At 53.2% G+C, this 22,733-nt stretch overlaps 1 protein-coding gene and 1 long non-coding RNA gene across 2 annotated transcripts in view; one reads left to right on the top strand and one right to left on the bottom strand.

The window, feature by feature from the left end:
- Positions 1 to 22,733, top strand: part of Atoh8 (atonal bHLH transcription factor 8) — a 33,606-nt gene that overhangs the window by 4,189 nt on the left and 6,684 nt on the right. Inside the window, exon 2 of the mRNA XM_052719028.1 lies at positions 9,394 to 9,585. Coding sequence (XP_052574988.1) covers positions 9,394 to 9,585 — 192 coding nt within the window. The remainder of the gene's footprint in view (positions 1 to 9,393; positions 9,586 to 22,733) is intronic.
- Positions 14,934 to 17,339, bottom strand: LOC128098218 (uncharacterized). Its single transcript, XR_008214167.1, has 2 exons — positions 16,164 to 17,339; positions 14,934 to 15,582 (listed from the first exon to the last, which is right to left on the bottom strand). It is a non-coding gene; the product is annotated as an uncharacterized LOC128098218 (long non-coding RNA).

The raw sequence follows: 22,733 nt of genomic DNA, 5'->3' as shown, positions 1-22,733 counted from the left end.
TCTAGAAAAAAAGTGGCCTCAATGGCCTTGCAGCCTGAGCGTCTCACGTGAGTGTGGGAGAAATGTTTGATCAGTGGCTGTTCCTGCCTGCAGACACATCAGCTGTTACCCTGAGCTGTGGAGCCATGACTCTGCCCTGGTCAGCTGCTGTGCCCCTGCATGCCTGGGCAGTGACAGCCTGCAGCGTGTCTTGCAGTCCCTGTCTCGGGACAGGAGGGTGACAGGGCGGGAAGTTGCCTGTACACGTGCCCAGAGCCTCCATCTCATCGCCCTTTATCTGTGTCCAGCTACCTTCTAAAGCCTTTCCCAGAGAGAGCATCCATGGCTGTGTGGTCATCTGTGTCTCTCGGGTCCTGTGGCTTTTGTAACTTCCAACAAGGAACTCTACTTTATTTAGTCTTAACGTCCCTGTCAGGATTGGGGAGACCCATTTTATAGCAAGCAATACTGAGGCCAGGAGAAGGTGGGCGGCTTAGCCAAGACTGTCTTGTAGTGAGTTAGGGGTTAGACGGCAGCAATTTCTGGAAAGCTTCTCTGGCTAAAATCTTCCCACTGGGTGGTGCCCTCGGAGACTCTCAGTGATGAGGTTACTAGTGCCTCCTTTCACCTCTGCCATCTGGGGGCAAGTTCAACGAGTGTCTGCAGAAAGTGAGCCCACACATTATCAAAAGAGAGGCTTTGAGTGTGCATACATGTAGTTAAATGTATGTATGAACGTGTGTTCAGTACATGGACGCAACACACACACACACACACACACACACACACACACACACACACACACACACACACCCCTCCTGTTGCTTTTTCCTAACCCTAACTGTTCTGTCCTTTCCTTACATGGGCTGCTGGGCTGTATCGGATGCCTGCTTATTGTCTGAGGACAGGAATATAGCCAGGGACTGAGACAGTATCCACCATGTCCCCACCACCATAGTGCCCATCTGGTCGAGGGGGTGCTGTGTCACAGGGAACATCTCCCTCTCTGGACCTCCACCTCCTATTTTTCAGGCTTCGTGGTCTTTCCGTGTGGCCGTGGACAGTCACCTGTCCTCTCTGGGCCTCGGCTGCTAAGGTTGCATCATGATGTTATGCCCTACCTCACGGGCAGCTCCCTTGGGCAGAGGGGACAGAGTCGGACAGGGACAGTAAGGAGGAGGAACATTTCTCAAACGTCTGCAAGGGCCTCAGGGCTGAGCGGGGCTCTGTAAGATGAGACAGTGTGGATTCTTTATTATTTAAACCATCCCCCTTTACACTGTGTCTCTTTCTATAGCCTTGGTTGGCCTGCATCTTGTTGTGTAGACCAGGCTGGCCTGGAATTTATAGAGATCTACCTGCCTCTGCCTCCCAAGTGCTGAGATTAAAGGCATGCACCACCACACCCAGATTACCTGACACTTTAATTTGTATTTGTGTGTGCATGCACGAATAGATGTGCCACAGACTAAGTGGAGGTCAGAGGACAACTTCCAAGTTGGTCCTCTCCTTCTACCACGTGGGCCTTGGGGGTCAAACTCGGGCTGTTGGACTTGGCAGCGGGCACCCTCTGAGCTATCTAGGCACTCTTTTTCAGTCATCTGATAGCAAGAGCAGGAAGCGCCAGGCTCTGTCTTAGCATCTTCTATGTTCCAGCTGGTGCCGTGAAGTGGGCGCTGCCATCATTCCACAGCACCCCGGTTCACACCAGGTTGTCCCGGGGGTCTCGGGAAGCTTGCGTGAACTGGCTGAGGTGGCGCAGGGTGTTTGGTGGCCTCACTCACGGGTGTTTGTGCCACGCTGTATCCGTGGGCCGCTCTTCAGGTCCCAGTTGGGCAGTGCATTCATGGCGTTGTGCAGATGCAGAAGCTGTGTGGTCACCACCAAGCCTGGAATGAATCAGGGTTAGTGAGTCTTTCCAGTGGCCAGTGCTTAATGGCTTTGCTTCTTGGCTTACCCACCCCCGAGCACCAGGGGACCAGTCCGGCCTCTGCCTGTCATTACAATCTACGACCCTCCCAACTGGGAAGAAACAGCAGAGGGGGCCCTGTGGCTGCTGGCAGAGGTACAGGTGGGAGAGAGTCCCTCTGGTCTGGGAAGAGGGGCTCTGGGGCAGATGGTCAGACCACAGCACTCGCCACCAGCCCAGCTGCACCGGAGTCCTTCTTGCTGCCTCATATGAGGGCCATGTGTGTGCAGCTGGGCCTGGCCACGTGCAGGCTGCTCCCTGCCAGGTGGGAGGGGTCCAGAGGAAGGCCAGCTGTACTGGGTAGAGGACGGAAGGGCCTGAGCTGTGGGTCTCGGTTCCCTGGCAGGACCCTCCAGCTGTGCCCACCTTTGGGATGTCTAGCCTGTGGGTGGCTTTGTTCTCTCCCTTGATGTCCGTGGAGAAGCGGCAGCGGAGTGTGATGGGCTCTTAGCTGCTGCCTTTCCCCCTGAGGGAGGTGTCGAGCAAGTGGGGTCCAGGCTACCTCCCCCAATGTACCTTGGGGGTCTCCAGGGGTCTCCCCAGGTTCATTCAAAGTGGCCTCAGAAGGGTATGGGGATGGTGGTCTCAGCTTAGCCTCTCTTGGACTCGCAAATCCTCTGAGGTGAAAGAGACACAGGGGACCCCCAGCAGTGTCTGTGCATCCCCCAGACAGTGGGGGGATGAGCCTGCTCACACTGGAGTTCCCCACAGTTGGCAGGGGGGACAGGACTCTCCCTAACCCCGAGCTCACACTTCCAAGGGAGACTGTTTGTTGAGATTCCTGTGACATAGATATGTATCTTTGGTCATAAGTTTGTAGGCTGCTTGTCATTACACCAACAAGGACACTTGCAGAAGGTGGCCAGGATCTGTCCCCAGGTCTGTCAGGCCCTGGGAGTGAATGGTTGGGGTCTTAGGCCCTACTTCATTTTGTAGAGACTTGGAATTTTAAAGGACCTTTCTAAGTAGACTTGGCAGGGATATTGAATAGCCCTAGATCCGGGAGTTTCACCCCATGAGTCCTGCCCCACAGACACGAGAGAATAATTTCATACAGAAGGAATCTAGAATGTCCCTGTCTGCAGGGACATCATGTGCTTGTAGCTCTGGGGGGTCGGGCTGCCGCTGAGGGACTGTCAGAGGGCAAAGGGCCTTGAGGGTTTTCCTGCATGTTCTGGTAGATTCTTGATTTTGTTTGTGTTGTTTTTCCCCCCACACTTGTCCGCTGTGACCCCATTCTGAGAAGCAGCTGTTGGGATGCCCACGTTTCTGGTGAAGAACCAGGTCCTGTAAGGCCACGGCCCTCCTTAAAGTCAAGACGATGTCCAAGGGACAGCCAGGCCCCGAGGCTGCCCAGCCGGTGTTTGCAGGAGCCAAGGGAGGGTCTAGCTTGGGCCATGGAGGAGGAGTGGAATGTTTGAGGGCCTAGAGGACCGTGTGAGAATGCCATAGCTGATCTTTTGTGCAGTTTAGAATCCAGGAGCAGGGGAGAGATCTCAGTCAGTAAGATGTTTGCTGAGGACCTGAGTTCAACGCCCCACCCCCCACAAAGACGTCAGGCACGCTGGCGCTGGGGAGGCGCTCTGAGACTTGATAGCCGATCCAGTTCAGCTGAACCAGTGAGCTCCAGGTTCAGGGGAGACCTTGTTTCAAAAGTTAAGATGGAGAGTGGTTGAGGGGGACCCCTGACATTGGTTTCTGGCCCTCACGCACACACTCGAACATAGGAACGTACACCTGCACAGATGTGTGCAGATACAGCTAGTCCTTATGGGTGAACACGAGGGGGGGGTCCCCTTACCATTCCGGGAGCTGGGAAGTGTAGATGAAGAGTGGGGGGCCAGGTGGCCCTACCTACTCCTTCAACTCCAGGCTCTTGACCAAGCAGGGTCCTGTGCTGGCAGTGGGGTGTGGACGGGGCCTGTGGCTTGCTGTGGATGTTCACAGAGGTAATGTGCAAAAGTGGGGTCTTCTGGGATCACTGGCCCCAAACTTTATCCAAAGCTATCCCCACCCCCGTCTTAAGCTAATTGAGAAGAGCCCTGGTCCAGCCATGACTTCAAAACCCAGCATCTCTCTGCAGCTGGGAGACTATGGAGACCACACAGCTGGGAGTCAAGTGCATCTTTGTGGAGTGGACATCATCGCCTTTTCCACAGTGGTCTGCTGGAGAGATGGGTATAGACAGGGCATTCAGAATGCCTCCATCTGCAGGGATTTGTAGGAGGTGGCTGTTGGGGACTTTTTACAACACCAATATATGTCCTCAAGACTCAGTGAGGAGGTGCTGGAGAGACGGCTCAGTAATTAAGAGCACTGGCTCTCTTCCAGAGGTCCTGAGTTCAATTCCCAGCACCCACATGGCGGCTCAAGACGCTTGACTCGAGTTTCGGGGTTTCTGACACCCTCACACAGATACACATGCAGGCAAAACACCAATGTATATTAAAAAAGTAAACCCAGTGAGGAACGTGGGTGTTGCTGTTCCTACCCTGTAAAGGAGGGAACTAAGGCTGAGAGAGGAGAGGGCATTTGGGCTAAATCATGCTGGTGTAAGCGCCTGGAATTTAAAGGAGCTCTTCCTGTCTCACCTAAGCATCCTAGAAACAGAATATTCTAGACTCTTACTTTGCAGGAGCAGTCAGACCAAGGTGTCTCCAGGCTGTGTTGTAGCTGAGCTGTTGAGGGCTAAAGGCTGTATAGGCACCGGAGAATGCCTGGTAGTGGTTTTATTGTTGTTTGCTGTAGTGGTATGTGTATTTTAAATGTTTGTGACAGGGTCTAATGTACCCGAGGCTAGCCTCAAACTCAGTACATAGCTGAGGATAACCTCAAACTTCCGATCCTCCTGCTTCTACCTCTCATGTGCTGGGGTTGTAGGTGTGCACCATTACTCCTGGTTGGTGCAGTGCTGGGAACTGAACCCAGGGTATCAAGGTATGCTAAGCAAGCACTCTACCTGCTGAGTTCTCTCTCTAGTCCTGGCACCAGGATAACCTAGAAGGAGCCAGGTAAACCAGAGAGCCAGCCTCGGGGTAGGGGGGGAGGAACAGGCAAGCCACCTGAAGGCCACTGTTGCTTCGCGTGGCCACCTTGGTAGCAGGGGAGTGTCCTGTTGTGTGTGCCTTCCTTGGGTGCCAGGCAGATGAACTGCTGGCTCCAGCCAGGTCTCAGCTGACTGATCCGAGGCTCAGAATGTCACCTGTTTTCCTCATGTGCATATGGGACATTCACCTTTACTTGGGGCAGATTTCAAATAGGATAATGCTGTGAAAGGCTATGACCGTGCCAGATGGACAAGGGTTCAATCCATGGTTTTCTTTCTGTTTGACCAGGACCTTGACCCAAGCAGTGGCACAAAGTGACCAGTCTAGGACAGGCTGGCCCAGGATGTGGCATGGTGCTCCTGGGTTGGCCTTGGCCCCACCTGTCATTCTGGGCCCCAGCACATAGACCTTTCTCAAAGTCTCGCTTCTTCCTAGAGGCCAGACTGTTTGGGGGCCCAGGTGCAGAGTTGGCTGCTGAAGGGAGACTTCCAGAATGATCTGTAAGTGACAATAGTTCTGGGTCCCCAGATTCCTCCACCCTGCAGGGCAGACATCACCTCCTGGGTCGAGGAGCAGGCAGAGGAGCTGGCCTGCCCCTGAGACCCTCTTCCCTGACCCAGATCTTGTTTATTTGTTCAAACTGATAACAGGGTTTTCTGGACTCTAAAAACAGGCAGATCACGTTGTTCTGGCAGCTTCTCGTGGGTGGGTTTGGTGACGTGGTCATGGGGAGGATGGGTGTGTTGGTGGGGCCTGGGGGTTCGGGAGTTAGCTTGCTCTGTTGCGTTCTCTGCCCTCTTGCTCTGGTTTTCTGGTCCCCCGGTTCCTGTAGGCTGAAAGGTGGTTAGCTGCTGTGCCCAGGTTTCTCACCCTCTCTGGAGCCTGCTTGGGACCTTCTGCAATATTGAATATCGTCATCTTGCTGGCCTCTGCTAGGCTTGCTGTGTACAGTGCCTACGTCATCCACTGAATCCCTGCTGCCCTGTGAGGTCAGTCCTGTTCCCAGTGTACGAAGGCACCCAGGCTCAGAGTGAGTATGCCATTCACTCAGTCTTAACGCTGGACAGAGTCAGAGCCAGGTGTTGAATCCAGGAGTCAGAGGTGTTGTATGTGTTGTTTCTTTGTCTTCAGAGAGATGAAGGACATGTGCATGCGTGTGCATGTGTGCCTGCGTGTGGCTATGTGTGGAGGCCAGAGGATAGCTTCTTCTGTGCCTCTTTTTTTTTTTTTTTTTTTTTAAATTTAGATTCTCTCCTCTCGTTGATCTGGAACTAACCAAGTAGTCTAGGCAGGCTGGCCAACAAGCTCCATGATGCTTCTGATTGTGCCTTCCCAGTACTGAGATTATAAGCACATGCTACCATCCTGGACATTTTTAATATGTGTTCTAGGAACTGAACTCAGGACATCATTTTTTTTTTTCCCGAGACAGGGTTTCTCTGTGTAGTTTTGGTGCCTGTCTTGGATCTCACTCTGTAGACCAGGCTGGCCTCGAACTCACAGAGATCTGCCTGGCTCTGCCTCCCGAGTGCTGGGATTAAAGGCATGCACTACCACCGCCCGGCTCTCAGGACATCATTTTTGCAAGGCACATGATTAAACTCTTCTCAGCCCAGATAAAGTATTTTTATTTTATCTTTTTAAAAAAGGTGTATTTGTGTTTATAGATATGAGTGTTTTGCCTGTATGTTTGTCTACATAACCATGTGAATGCCTGGTACCTGAAGAGGCTGAAAGAGGGTATTGGATCCCCTAGAACTGGAGTTACATATGGCTTTGAGCTGCCATGTGGGTGCTAGGAGTTAAACCCAGGTCCTCTGGGAGAACAGCCAGTATCCTAACCACTGAGCAATCTCTCCAGTCCCTTATTTTATTTTAATTACGTGTATATGTGTCTGAGTGTGGGTTTGTATGCTAGTGCAGTATCTGAGGAGACCAGAAGACACCTTGGGTCCTGTGTTGCTGGAGTTACAGGCAGTTGTGAGCTGCCCTATCAGGCTGCTGGAAACCAAATTCTGGCTGTCTGGAAGATCAGTATGCTGTCTTAACTTCAAACCATCTCTCCAGCCCCCAAATAGTGTTTTTGGAACTAGAGTCAAAAGATTCTGGAGTTAATTCACTCATTGCCTTATTTAATCAGCCCCTTTGGAGCCTGGGCAGGATCTGGATTACACTCCACAGCTGTGAGCCTTCCCCCAGCATATGGGGACACCGGTCACTAGGAGTGGGGGCAAAAATGTGGAATTAAAGAAAGATAGGTACCATTATAGCTCCACGAAGCAAGGCTGCTCCCTTGGTATAGGGTAGGCATGAGAAATCACAGAAAGTTCCTAAATGAAGTGCTGGTCAAAGGGAATGTTGTATTTAGGGAACAGTCAGAGGTCTCGCTCATCCTTAATTCTGGGGCTTCCAGTGGGGCTTTTCGTTCTTGGGCGTTACTGAGCTTTGGGGCCAAAGAGTTCTTTGTTGTGGAGGGCACTGAGGGTCCTGTACATGGTGTGGTGTTCAGCAGCACCCCAGGCATCCCTCCGAACCCTGCTGCTCCTCTGTTGTGACAACTAGGAATGTCCCCAGACCTTGCCATCCGTCCCTTGAGGGATAAAAGCATCCCTGGTTCAAAACCGTGGACTTCAAAGAGCCCCTGGCCCATGAGAATGCTCCCTAAATACTACAGCAGCAGTTCTGTGTGGGCCCCATGCTCGGTGGAGTAATGGCGAGTTGGTGATATGGATACTGTGTAAGATGCCAAAGAGCTGTAGTTGGGACCAGAGCCTTGGTTGCTGGTGGAACATTTCAACCATTTGGGTGAACAGGGGAAAGAAAGAACAGGTCCATTGGTTAGTAGCTGTCAGGTATATTTTGAGGAGTTTTCGTCCACGTTACAACGCCACACTCAGTTCTTCTATCCTGTGGTCTTCACTCTTAGATGGCTCACATAGCACATGTGTAGGGTGGACAATGCTAAGAAGTCAGAGGCTCCGCCCCTTTCCTAGCACACCCCTCTATAATTAGTGAGTGATTAGCTGCTGCTGCTGAATCAGAGACAAATGAATCAAGTCTGGTTGGGGCTGGTGGCATTTATTACGCACCTGTTGTGTGCCATGCTTGGCAGTGACCCAGGTCCAGAGGGCATAGGGAAAACGAAGCAAGAAGAAAACACATCACATGTTTGTGTCTGAGTATCTGCACCGTCCCCTGAATGTCTCCCAGGGTCCCAGGAGAGTGTATGATATCTTTAAAAATGTTATTTATTACTAAATGTGTGTGCGGATGGTGCGCGCATGTGGGCATATTGTCCTGGCACATGTGAGAGGTGCAGAGGACAGATAGGCTGGGTCCTCTCCTTCCTGCACATGGAGTCCCAGGACTGGCCTCTGGTTGTGAGGTTTGCATGGCTACAGCTTTTACCTCTGGGCCATCACTCCAGGCTGCATCGTTCTTCTTGGGTCTAAATTCTTTGAAGGCAGGAGTTGAAGTTTGTTTATTTGCTTGCTTGTTTTCAGGCAGGGTCTGGTTCTGTAGCCCTAGCTAGTCCGGTAATCACTGTGTCGCCCAGGGGTGGCTTCCAACTCACAGCAGTGTCCTGCCTTGGCTCCCCAAATGCTCTGATTATAGGTGTACACCTCCACGCTTGGCTGGGCATCATGTTTTTATTTTAACTTTTTAGAAGCTTTTTTTTTTTTTTGAGACAGAGTCCCCTGTAGCTTTCTGTGAACTTACTATATAACAGGTTGATTTTGAACTGATCTCCCTGCCTCCGCCTCCCAAAAAGGCTGGGATTATAGGTATGTATTAGCAGGCCCTTAGGAGTCAAGTTTTTGCAGGGCATGGTGGTGCACACCTTTAATCCCAGCACTCAGGAGGCAAAGGCAGGCAGATCTCTATGAGTTAGAGGCCAGCCTGGTCTTCATAGTGAGTTCCAGCCCATCCAGGACTACATAGTGAGACCCCATCTTGAAAAAGAAAAAAAAATGTTTTAACTGTTGGGGCATCAAGGGTCCAACAAAATAAGTGTCAGTGAATGAATGAACCCATGAAGAGAAAGCGTCGGCAGTAGAAAGAACATCTGCCCCCTCAGGGGGAGGAGGACAGGGCTCTGTCTGTCAGAGCAGAAATCTGCGATACTTCAACCGGTGCTTGGCTGCGGGTTGGGCCTCATCGTCTTCCCCTGTCAGATGGGAATTCCGGCACAACCTGGAGTGTGGGAGTGGATGAGCTGGGATGTGGGAGTGTACACTTGAGATGCTTAGCACAGGTCATAAAATCAGGTGTCAGGCCCAGACACAGAGTAGACAGGCTGCCTCTCCCTCCCTGCCCGCCTAGGTGGGTATTGAGGGGTGCACGTCCAGCACCGAGGCCTTTGCAGCGGTTCCTGATGCCCTCCCCTGCCATCCTCAGGTGCCATGCTACTCGTACGGGCAGAAGCTGTCCAAACTGGCCATCCTGAGGATCGCCTGCAACTACATCCTGTCCCTGGCACGCCTGGCTGACCTGGACTACAGCGCCGACCACAGCAACCTCAGTTTCTCCGAGTGTGTGCAGCGCTGCACCCGCACCCTGCAGGCAGAAGGACGTGCCAAGAAGCGTAAGGTATGCACCTGCACTCAGCCAGCAGCCTTAAGGGAGGCGGGGGACAGTAAGGTGGGGGTGCCCCATCTGTGCCCGGGAATCCCAAGTGTCCTAAGAGATCAGCCTTGGAATGTTCTAGTAGACACCTCGGATTCAGGGATCCTTAACTTCCCTGGGATCATGGGTGAAATCATGGGCATAAAGCTACTGGGGACCTTGGATAGCCTGGAGCCTCTAGGTTTGGGTTTGCTTGTTGCTTAAAATGAAGACAATGGTCCATCTTGGAAGCCCTTCCTGCTCTTAGGTGATCTGAGGCCAAATTATCCATGTGGCCCTGACAGATGTTATATCAGGATGAGATTTCCCTGAATAGGTGGCATCCCAAGAGAGGCCTTCTGCAGGTTTGGGGAGCGTGGTTTTGTCTAGGGAGTGATATGAAAGTGTGCGTGAGGGTGGAGGCTGTCTGTTCTTTCTTTTATTTCACTTATTCATTTTGGAGAGATTCACTGAGCAGGTGGGATAGGGGTATGAACTTTCTTTGCAGTGATAGGGTAGTCAGAAAGATATCCCTGGTGTGGATGGAGAGTGTGGCCTATCGTGGGGCGGGGGAAGGCCAGAAGGAAGAGTCACAGAATACTTCTGCCCAAGAGAGCTGGGCAGAACATCTTATTGGAAGCGGCATTTGAGCTGGGGACAGCTAAGAGGCCACCAGGCAGATAAACAGTGGACAGCCCTGGAGACAGAACAGACAGCCTCATGTATTTAAGGAAATCTGTGGAGGAGGAAAGGGGTTGGGCACAACCATAGTTTCCTACATGCCTGATGCTTCAGGATATCCAGTCGGGAGCCAGAACGTAGCAGAGTTCCTGTAGCTGTCTGGGTTCTGTTCCCCTGTCAATACATGGCAACAGACAGTGGGACCCAGTCTGTCTGTGAGATGCCCAGGAGGTCCTGGGAACAGGAGCTGGGGACTCTGGTATCCTTCATCCAATCCCCTGCTTGAATCCTTTGGGCCTGCCCCTCCCCCAGGCTCTTTTTGGGTAGGGAGCCTATGGCTTGCCCTGATTTCCCAGAGGCTACCGAGGCCCCAGCCAGGGAGGCCCTCCTCAGGGGGTGCTAGCAGCCCCTAATTGCACACTGCATTCCTGGGAGTGATTTAGCAGGGCCAATTAGGAGAGGCCCTCATCAAGTGGGTGAGAGAGGAAGCGCCACTGGCCACTCTGGGGCCAGCTTTCCTGCTTTCCTCGGGAGAGTGACATGGGTAAATGAAGGTGTGATCGATGGCTCCATGCCGCGTGCTCCGTGACAAAGGAGGTTGGTAAACTCTTGGTGAACTCCTGTGGCATTCAGCTGTTGGTGTGTGTCCCTCAGTGGTGCAGATAGGCAGCATGGGCAGACTCTTTACCTCTCCCCCTCCTCCTCCTCCCCCCTCTTTATACCCCCTTCCCACTCCGAGCAATGCCAGACCACCCCCCCCCGCCCCCTGCTAGTCCTTTGATTGGTGTAGACAGCGCACTGCAGCCCCAGCCAGAGAGCGAGGGAAACAGGGCCAGCAGAGTGAGATGCCCCTGCAGAGCCAAACTTTTGGAGTCCTGTGACATCACCTCAAGCCTAAGAAACCATAGAGACCTCCCTTCTGTACGGACGAGGAGATGGAAAGAGCAGGCTATGGATGAGTTACTGGACAGCCCTGGCTGTTGCCTACTAGTTGAGGACCATTTCCTAACCCCTCAAGCTTGCTTGATAATCGGAACTCTTGGGGCACTCACTCAGGGCCACCTCGAAGATGAAATGTGTTTGTGGGTCTCCAAAGGGAGGACAGACCTGCCTGCTTGGTGACTGGTTGGTGGATACTTCCCTTTGTACTGGGATGGGGGGGGGGGGTTTCCATAGTAAGCACATGTTTAGATATGTCCTGTCCACTCAAAGTAGAAACTTGTGGCCTCCCAGGCCCTGCTTCTGCTCACCAGGGTTCTCCTTCTTATGTGCAGAACTGCCTTTTTGAGAAGCCTCACATGGCAAGAGGGGGTGGAGGCTGTGTTCTTGCTCCAGGGCTCAGCACTGCCATGCCACAGTCTGGGACACTGGCTGGGTCCAGAGGATACCACCCCCAGCAGATAGCTACCCCCTTCAGAGCATGTGACTTACGCAGGCGATCGAGTGGGGTCTTAAAGCCCTCCGTATGCCTATTCCCTGCACGGTACCCTCTTTGTGACCGACATGGTGGTATAGATAGAAAAAGTTTGCCACACTGCCCCTGCCACCTAGTGGCAACAGGACACTGTGGTTGGAGGATTTGGAAGCCGAGAGTGACCAGAGTGAAGAAGGCGAGATCTAATGAAGAATTCTTGTTCTTCACGTGGAGTCTCCAGCCACCAGAAGCCACCAGGAAGCCATGGATAGAGTCGAGTCTGTTCTGCAGGTGGGAGGGCTGGGCAGATTCGCCCAGAGCCCTGTCAGGCCTTAGAGAGTATAAGAAGATAAGATCTGGAGCCTTCCACGTAGGTGTCTGCTTTGCCCTTTATGGATCTTGAGTAGCAGGGTGACTCCATGCCCTGGGCTTGTCATTAAAATTACCCTCGAGGAGGCCCTGGGATAGGGCACAGGGGCCTTGGCAAGCTCCGAATGACATCGTGACATCATGACATACCCTCCCTTGGCTTCTGGGCAACTCAGGAACACTAGGGGCCCTTGCTGTTCTTCCATGGAAACTGGGATAGCCGTCTCAGGCGACGCCCCAGCCCCTTCCCACCAAGGCTGAGCCATGGTTGGTTGCTTGCCCCTTCATGTGCCTGTGGGGGATAGCTTCATGGTTGCCTCTGCCCTTGTTGCCTTCTGTTGCTGTAACAGGATATCACAGACTGGGCAGTTTGTGAAGAACAGAGGTTTATTCAGCTCTGGGTTCCAGGCTTGGGAAGTCCAGTAGCCCAGTGTTGGTTTCTGAGAAGGACTTTCTTTGCTTGTCTCACTGGCCAAGGGCATCATCACACAGTCAGACCTCGGGCATGCTAACTCAGGTTTCTCTTCCACTTGCAAAGCCAGGACTGTCACCTAGGGCCCCACCTTGATGACCTCATCTCATGTGATCAACTCCCAGAAGTCCCTGCCCCCATATTACTGACAACTTGAGTTTTGGAGTTGAGTTTCCAATACACGTAACTGAGGGCACATGTATTGTGTAGTTGAAACCCCATCACAACTCATTTACATTAAAAAATAATTCATGGGGCCGGAGGGGGACGTGTGCCATGCTTGTGGAGGTCATCAGAGAAACACTTGTTGGTTCTCTCTTTTCTACCACCTAGGATCCAGGGATAAACTCAGTCCATTGGGCTTGGTGGAAGGTGCTGCGTTCACCCTCTGAGCCAGCTCACGGGCGGCCATCTGACTCAGCTCATTTGAACTCAAGTTTAAAAACTTAAGTGGTGCCTAGTGAGATGGCTCCTATGTAATCCCAGCACCCCGGGAGCTGAGGCAGAAAGACTGCCAAGAATTCCAGGCCAACTCCGACTATCGAGTGAGGTCCCCACAAAAGCCTTCAGTGGAAAGAGTAGTTCTGATTTGAGACCACCAGGAAGGATGGCAAGAGGCTGGGAGCAAGGGGCTGTGGGTAAAGACTGCTGTCAGTGAACAGATGTCTGCTCTGCCTCTGACGCTGGTGGTCCTGGGAGGACAGACCTGCCTGCTTGGTGACTGGTTGGAGGATACTTCCCTTTGTACTGGGATGGGGGGGGGGGTTTCCATAGTAAGCACATGTTTAGATATGTCCTGTCCACTCAAAGTAGAAACTTGTGGCCTCCCAGGCCCTGCTTCTGCTCACCAGGGTTCTCCTTCTTATGTGCAGAACTGCCTTTTTGAGAAGCCTCACATGGCAAGAGGGGGTGGAGGCTGTGTTCTTGCTCCAGGGCTCAGCACTGCCATGCCACAGTCTGGGACACTGGCTGGGTCCAGAGGATACCACCCCCAGCAGATGACAGTTTGAGTTGAGGGATTGCTCCATGAGCGACCATGGCCCCCAGAGGCTGGGTGACCCTCCTTCAGGGTATCTGTTTGAGAGCCTGAGTCTGGTGGCTCCTGACCCCCACCTCCCACTCCGTGAGCCACCCTGCTCCTTCAGGTCTGCCTTAGGAACAGAGTCAACACTGAATTTGATCCACTCCCTAGGCCTCAGGTGTGCCTCTCTGTCCATCACAGCCCTTCACCAGCCATTCTCCCTTTCTAGCTTTGAGCTTTGACCCGACTCATACGCCCTGGCCATGCAGGGAGCCCTATGAGAGGCCGTTCAGCAGAGACAGGGAAGGAGGGAAGGGTCTAGGGAGGGCTGTCCCAACTCTGCTGAAGAGAGAGCAGCTGAGCACCTGGCCCTGAGCCATGCTCCTGCAGAGTCAGTTTCTGTAGTGGCGGCTTCTGGGAGCCTCTCAGGAGGAGGGGAAGACCGAACAACGAGGAGGACTGACCTGTTCCTTCATACCTGGCCTCTGTGGGACCTGCCCAACCTATGGAATAGGAGAGCCAGTACCCCTAGTCTAGAACACCCTCTTCCAGGGATTTCAGGTAGCTCAGTTACAACATCTCCTGCTGACATCCATGGAGCTGTTTGAGTCTTGGTAATGAATGGCCACTAAGTCCCGGCCTTAGTTGCTCATGAACAGTGGGGTAGGACGGGAGGGCAGGATAAGCAGCAATCCCTGGAGGAAGCCAGGGTACCAGCCTGCTTGTTTGGCACGTAGGGCTAGGAAGTGGAGAAGCGCCTCTTGGTGTGGGTGCCCGGGAGTCTGAGACCTCTCTAGCAGGTAAAGTTTTATCCTTCCGCTGTCCACTGCCACCTGGGGGTAGGGGGAGCTTTTTAAGGTGATGGCAGGTGGAGTACCAGACTGTCAGTTCTGGGGACGGACCAAGGGCAGACTGGTTTTGGGTGGTCCTCAGTAGGAGAGAGGGGGGAGTCAGTATGAGCTTTGGGTGTTCACGGTTGCTTCCTATCTAGGTGGCTGAGTCCTGAACAGTCCTTGTGTGGTCTGTTCATAGAGTCTGGGTGCCTGTGGTATAGTCTCAAGAGCCCCTCCCCGGCTGGGTCCAGCTCCCTCAACTCTGTGTGGGTCCACGCACCCACTGAGGGTACTGTCCTAGCTGTGTCCCCAACCTGCCTCGGAAGTGGTCACTTGCACTGTGCCTGGCTCTCCCCTTCTGTACAGCCCCTCCAGGCACTGACTGCTTCCCATGTGAAACAGGCAGGCCAGCGTGGCCCTCAAGTCCAAATCCTCTAGGATAAGTCATTGAGTTAAATGCCATTTGCTCTCAAAGCCTGTAGAGTCCATCTATGCTGGGAAAAAAGAGAGGTGTGTGGGAAAGAAACCACTACCCAGTTCCCCTCCAGTCATAAAAATGGATGCAATTTATTTTTTCTGGCATTCCAATTACATAGATGTTTGTCGCCAGCTGTTCCAACACGGAGCGTTCTTTCAGCTGCCGTTTCTTCTCTCACATTTGACACTGTTAGGCCACAAGTCTGGCAGGGCCTGGGTTGGTGGGATCATTAGCTTGGGGGGCCTCCCAGGTGAGCTGGGCCGGCTTTCCTTGCAAGGGCCTATGATGTTCCCTGGGTGGTCTGAGGTGAGGTCGAGGCTGAGGTGCCGCGGTCCCAGCCCCGTGGATCACAACTCTTGCCTTTCACCCTGCAGTGCTGGATATGAAGGAAGACTCAGGAGCCTCAATGGTAGCGAGAGAGAAGCAATGCGCATGCGCGGACATGAAAGCGGTCTGTGCTCTAGGAACCCGCCATGCTTAGGACATGGATGCTGCAGAAAGATGTCTGTGTAGAGTTGGGCGGAATCCCCGGAGCCCTACACCTCTCAAGAGCGCAGCCATCTCTGGCATGTTTGTGTTTAGCTCTGAAGTAAACAAAATGTAGGACTTGGGGGCTAGACTAGGTTTTAAGTCCTGGCAGCGGTACTTCTTTCTTGGTGCCTCTGATCCCGAGGTCTCTTCACCATAAGGCAAGAACGCCATACCTTTCCTGTTCTGATGGGAATAAACAAAACCGTGTGTCAGAAAGGGACTACCCTTTTCTCAGAAAGGGAATCTCTGAATTTACAGCGACAAGGTGACAAGTTCGTATCCAGCCCTAGGAAGGAACATCTCAGGAAAGGGCAGGTCCGCAGGGCCGGCAGATGAGGACTCTCCAGTCTCTAGCATGTGAATCTGAAGCATTGGTCCTGTCCTTTAAAGTGAGGCCAGCAAGCCGGCAGTCCATAAATCCTAGATTTCAAAGGGCACGGATCTATACCAAGGAACCTAGGCAACATTTGGTGCTGAAGAATGCCAATAAACAGACCACCATCAACAGACACCAGCCATATGGTGAGGCCCACTGTGCACCAGACACTGCGCCCGCCATCTCTACCCCTTGTTAATAATACCCCCGGAGTCAGGAGCGATGCCCCCTCTGCACAGAATGGAAACAGGCCAAGAGAAGGCCCTGGGCCATAGGGCCAAGAAGTAGGTTTTCTTTCTTTGGCTGAAAACTGCAAGCTCTTTCTCCCCTGAAACTTGCCCAGGAGCGTCAGCTCCCCCCCCCCCCCCATGTCCTGTGCCCTACCCACTTGGAGCCCTTATGTAAATAGGCATCTGCAGCACGTGGAGGTTCCATTTAGCTGCAGGGAGCCAATAGCCCGCTGGTGGTGGCGAGGAGTGGGGTGGGCCGGGATTCGGGGGCGGGGGTGTCATCAGCTCCGAGCACCCCCAGGGCTGCGCCGCCAGTGAGGCCTGACACCGGGTTAAGTCGCCTGGCGGCCTCCGGCTGCAGCTGGGAGCGCCGCCTGGTTCCCATTCGGTGCTGTGGTTTTGATTAGCAGCTGCGAGAGGCGGGCCTGGCTGCGAGTCTATGGGAGCTCCGCAGGAACAGCGGGTCCCCCCCTCCAGGCCGCCCGCCCCCCCTCCTGGCAACCCCAGACTCCAGATGTTCCGAGCGCTCGCTGGGAAGGCCTGCTGGCGCCACGGAGGGCAGAGGGCAGGGAAAGCACGCGAGTTGGAAGCCCAAGAACTCAGTCACCGCAGGCCTTGGCAGCCCGCCCGGCCCTCCGCTGGCACATTCCCCAGCTCTCCCCTGGCCATCTGTTCCCAAAAAGCCCTTTCAGAACCTCATCATCACTCAGGATACAACAGCGCGAGCAGCTGGTTTGGAGGCAGCAGCGAAAACCGTGCAAAAGGTTCTTTGTGAGAGGAAACTCGCTTATGAATAACAGGGCTGGATGCCGTAAAAGTTGGCGGCCGCAGTTCGTGTTTCTCAGGCGCCGCCGCTGTTTGCTCTTGACTTTTTATCTCGGGTTTTTATTCCTCCCCACCCCCCACGCCCTTGTTTGCCTTCAGTGTGTTTTTTTTCTTCCTTTTCTGACACCAGGTGTCATTTCTTCCTCCTTGGGAGTACCTGAAGGCCACCTAATTAGTTCCTAGGATACTGTCAGCTTTTCTTTTTGGTCTCAAAGCTGTTAACCCCGAGGGTAGTGGGAAGTGACTGTTTCCCTCTGGTTTGGAAGAGACTGGCAAGCAAGAAGGTCGGGGAGTCTAATGGGAGGGCAGCAGCTGGGGAGATGCTCTCAGTAAGTGAAGTGCTTGCCGTGCAAGAGTGAGGATCGGAGTAGAAAGTCAAGGGTGGCAGCATGCGTCGTCGATTCAATGGCAGGGCTCAGGGAGAGACCCTGTCTCAAAAAAGAAAGGAAGGTAGTGTACAGAAGTGAGGGAGATACCCTGATGTTAACCTTTGTCCCCCACGTGACACACACACACACACACACACACACACACACACACACACATACACACACACACATACACACACACACATACACACACACATACACACACACACACATACACACACACACATACACACACACACATACACACACATACACATACACACACACACATACACACACACATACACACACACACACACATACACACACACATACACACACATACACATACACACACACACACACACACACATACACACACACACACATACACACACACACATACACACACACATACACACACACATACACACACACACACATACACACACACACATACACACACACATACACACACACACACACATACACACACATACACATACACACACACACACACACACACACACACACACACACACACACCTGGATTAGCGTGGCTAGGTCCCGACCTGTTCATTGCTGAGGTGTCTCCAAAAGTCCCGGTCCTAACTTGTCATCGTCGGAGTGCTAACGAACATGGAGGTGGGAAGTTATCCCATCGTTACCCTGACTGACCCCAGCTTGCAGAAGCAAGCATGTGCTGGGGTGGGACCAGCAGAAGGGACCCCACCACGGGCTCATCAGAAGGCAGCACCGAGGAGCTTTTGGGAGAACAGTGGTAGCCAGAAACACCCCGGTGCCTGGGCCCCCACAGCTGACTGCAGCCTGACATGAAGTCTTTTTAAAGAACCGGCTGCTGCCACTGCCGCCAGAGGCTTCTGGGACATGTCTGCTCAGAATCTGGGCACCTTCTGGGAACAGTCACCAGGTGGCCTGTCCAGGGCTGTGGGGTTCTGGGGCAGGGCTGGCAGCTGGGATGAAAAGCGAGAAGAGCAGGGCCTCCCGTCTCCCTGGCACCCCTTGGGACAGGGAACGAACCGGTCAAGACTGTTTGGTAGGGTAGGGCAGGGTGCCTCTGGTGTTAATGCAGTTATGGGGTGGGGCCGGGGACAGTGTGGAGTTCTCTTTTGCTTCCTCAGCCCCCTGCACTTCTTTGCCGTTTGCTGCCTCCCTACTGTCCCTTCAAGACCCCAGAGCCATCAGCTCCTCGCTTAGCAGTGTGAAAGGACTGCCAGTGGCCTGCTTTCCCCACGCCTACCATTGGGCCTTTGGAGAGCGCGTTGCATTTCTTCTGAGCTTTCTTCAAACCTCTCCCCCTTTTCTCCTGCCTTACCCTCTGCTTTTCTCCCATCCACGGTGAGCTGGGCAGATAGGGCAGGACCAAAGGTTTATTTTACCATAATTTCAGGGCCATTAATCTCACGTCCAGAGGGGCTTGGCGCCAGTCCTGGGGTCCTCCCTGTGTGGCCTCCGTGGGGGTGGGGGTGTATGGGTATTTGGTCTGGACTGGGTCTCAGTGGTGCTTTGGGGACCATGAGACCTTGTTCAAGAATCTTAGGCTTGGCTGAGGCCAGAGGTATGGAGGACCTAGGAAAGAATAGTGACTGCTGAGCCTATGCCCCTGGGGACAAGGTGGAACTGGCCCAGTGACCAGGCATTGATTTTAGTTCTAGGTTTCCAGAGGACAAGGTTTGGGGAGGGGTTACCTGCCCACTGCTTAGCCCTGATGGGCAGAGTGTGTTGGCCGGCCCTGGAACTGCTTGTCCCCTTTATACCCACCCCAGCAGGCCTGATAACAGATTCTAGGAGAAAAAAGAACCCTCCCCTCCTTGATTTCCCAGTATACGTGTGTCTAAAGGACAGAGTTGGGGGCCAGTCCCTCCTTTAAGATATTCATGGTTATCCCAGTCCTGTGCCAGCAGCCAAGCAGCTCAGACTCCAGCACTCCCCCAGGACCCATCCCAGATGCTGAGCAGGAGCCAGGCCGGCAGCTTCACTCACCCATTCAGGATTCCCAGGTATTCTCCATAGGTGAGACATAAGTCAGACTCAAGAGGACACCTGACTGTCCCCGCCGCCACCCCCGCCGGCCCAGCCCCAGCCACCTATTCATTGTGTCCCAGAGCTCCTGGCCTGCTCTGCGTGTATGCTAGCCTTGTTTATGATAACCACCCCAGCCTCTCAGCTGGTCTAGCTCTGCCTCACTCCCACCCATTGTGAAAGGCTCACTTCCTCCAGGAAGCCCTCCTGGACCCCTACTCCAGTTTCCTCATGGGGCCTGTAGAACAGCTTTGGGGATCCAGGGTTTTCCTTTCTTCCTCATGACTACACAGTGGCTGCTGTAGCCTCAAGCGCTTCCACCTCAAAGGGCATCCAGAATCTGGGTGGGGACAAGACCCAGATGAAGGCATCTTTTCTTCAGTGCAGTCGGTTCTGCCTAGGTATCTCCTGCCCTCCCTGAACAGTGGCTCTCTTTGAACCCAAGAAAACCATCAGGGCTTGTCCATGGGGAGAGCAGCAGAGTAGCCCCCACATAGGTCAACCCAGGAGAATTGACTCCAATTGTGACAGGGCATTTTTCTTCTTAGTGGGGCCAACCTTGTGTTCTAACTTTGACCACCATGGCAGAAAACTGTTTCCCTAGCTCACTTCATCCTAACCATATCCTTACAAAGCTGGTGTCCCAGCCTCGTTTTCAGCTGGTGGCATCTAGGTTCTCAGAGTATAGGTGGCCAGCTCCCCGGTGACCTCACACCTCTGTACAGTTACTAGGTGTTTTGCAGTTTGCAGAATCTTCTCACATCAATAGTTCCTTGATCCTACCACCTTTTGGAATCTCTGTTATTGAGGGGTATGGGATGACAAAGTCACCCAGGCCCAGAGCAGGGCAGGACTGGGCAGGACCCATGCAGGCTGGTACATCAGGCTGCCACCACCACCCTTTGACACACCCTCCCTCTGGACTGCTTAGCAGTGTGGGTTCTGGGGACAGGGGTCTGCATTTCAGCACACCCTTGTTTGTGCATGCTCTGAGCGTGGGTATTGCCTTCAGCAGGCAGAATTCCTCCTCCTAAAATGGAGATACCGCTGTTCAGGGGGCAGGGGACTCGGGGGCACAATGGCTGTGAAAAGGTTTTCTCAACTGGAAGTCAGAAGGGGTCCTGGAGGACAGGGCTGGCCCATCTGAAAAGTGGCCAGGAGAAGCCAAGTGTCATACTAGCCTGGGTTATTCCCAAGTCTGGTCATTGTGCACTACCACCCCTTTGTGTGTGTGTGTGTGTGTGTGTGTGTGTGTGTGTGTGTCTGCGTCTGCGCGCTGTGCACAGGTGTGCAGGACTGCACATCTGTCAGTATCAGATGGAGGTTTCCTGAAGACTATACCATTTTTCAAGACGGGAACAAGGGGCATTTCAGAATGCAGTTAGTTGATGGTTTGAAGTACTCCCTCCAGAGTTCAAGCGCCCTTAGAGATGGCCCTGTGGTGGCAGGGAGGGCAGACATGAGCTGCTCAGAGCCCACCAAGAACGGGGCTGGGGGTGACAGGCGTTTCTGGGAGTCCCCTCCCATCATGGTAGCCTTGCTTCACACCTTCCTTTCCTGCTTGCCCGTCCCTAAACTTGAACAGGAAGGACACGGATTGGCACCCGAAGGGTTATTTACAAAAGTGGACCACTTTGTACCCTCCCCAACATAATACGTTAATCTTAATTTTTAATTATGTATGTACGTTTTTGATCCATGTAACCCAGGATGGCTCCAGATTTCTCTCTAGTGGAGTGTGACTTTGAACTTTTGATCCTCCGGCCTCTGTCTCCCCAGAGCTGAGATTTCAGACATGTTCCAGCCCAGCCACTTTCTCCATGCTGGGATAGGACCAGGGCTTTGTGCTGGGAGGCAAGCACCCTATCAAGTGAGCTACACCGTCCGCCCATAAAATTTTACTTCTGTTTTGATCTTTGAGTAGGAAATGATGAAGATGCCCCAAAGGGCCCTGAGCTTTTATTAAGACTACATGAGTCTCAGTCTCGGTGTTCACCCCATCAGCTTCGTTCTAGGCCCTAGGATTACTTCAAAGAATAAACCAGACAGAGGCCCCACCCTGGAGAGCAGCTAAAGGACACAAAAGTGAAAGCTAAAAATCCAGAGGAGGGCCCTGTGTGGACAGGAGTTCGCTGTGCTTGGTGTGCATGCAGACCTTGCGGCCTGGACTCCCAGGTGCTGGGGTCTGAGCAGCAGAACAGAAGCAACCTCTTGCAGCAAGGCCAGCTCTGGGAGCAGGTGCAGAGCTGGCCAGGGGCCACGTCACCGGGGAAGAAGTGGAAAGGTGATGGTGAAGGGCCCCGAAGCAGAGGCCATGTAGTGTTGGAGCAAAGGGCTCTGTGCGTGGCAGGGACCCAGGGGCCTGTCCAGACTGGTGGTGCTCATGGGCTTGACCCCGAGTTGTCCAGGAAGACGTTAACTGACACGCTCAGGTCCTACAGCTAGTAGAATGGGGATCTCTGACTCAGAACACAGACTCCCTGACGCCACTGGTTGGCACCTTCAATCACTGTACTGGATTGCCTGCTGGGCGCGTGGCACACACATGTGTGGACGTCTGTGAGAGGAAGGAAAGAGTCATTTCCCCCATCCCATTCTCAGCCTTTCCTTAATATTGCTGGAACCTCCTTTTATGGAGTAACTTATAGGGTGTCAGGATAAAAAGCCTGAAGAGATGTTCCCACCTGTCCCCACATCCCACAGTGCTCTGGATTCTAGCTAAGGCATGGGCTTAAGGATATCAGAAGAGACAAGGGAAAGGGGTATCTCCTGTTAAAACTGCATTTGCAGGCTAGGGATAGTTCGGTTGGTAGTGCTTGCCTAACATGCGTGAAGCCCTGAGTTTGACCCCCATCATCGCATAAACCAGGAGTATTGACTCACGCCTGCAATCCCAGCACTTAGGAGGCAGAGGCAGGAGAAACAGAAGTCCAAGGTCATTCTCTGCTGTATAGCAAGTTTGAGGTTACTAGTGAGATCCTATCTCAGTAAGTAAGTAAATAAGGAAACACGCAAACAAAACAAAACCCCATGGTTTCATGGAACTCCAACACACACACACTGCATGCATGCATGCATGCACACACACTCCATTGGTGTCAGGCTCCTTCATGTGTGTTTTCTGGGTGTAGATAGGGATTTTTATAGAGGCCTCCTGGCCAGCGTGAATTGGTTTATCTGGCGTTGCCCCCTCCACCCCACCCCCGTCACTTTGCTAGAAGGATTCGGAAGGGAGATGTTGCTAGATACACAATAACGGAGCGATTGCCATCTCAGGGCAGATCCGCTCAGGAACCCGAGGTCCTGTCCACTGTAGAAAAGACAAGCATAGGCCGGGCGGTGGTGGCGCACGCCTTTAATCCCAGCACTCGGGAGGCAGAGCCAGGCGGATCTCTGTGAGTTCGAGGCCAGCCTGGTCTCCAAAGCGAGTTCCAGGAAAGGCGCAAAGCTACACAGAGAAACCCTGTCTCGAAAAACCAAAAAAAAAAAAAA

Source organism: Peromyscus californicus, unplaced genomic scaffold (genome assembly GCF_007827085.1).
Source record: "Peromyscus californicus insignis strain IS unplaced genomic scaffold, ASM782708v3 Scaffold_6__1_contigs__length_162567912, whole genome shotgun sequence".
Taxonomy (NCBI): Eukaryota; Metazoa; Chordata; class Mammalia; order Rodentia; family Cricetidae; genus Peromyscus; species Peromyscus californicus.
This window is presented reverse-complemented; position numbering and strand designations above follow the sequence as displayed.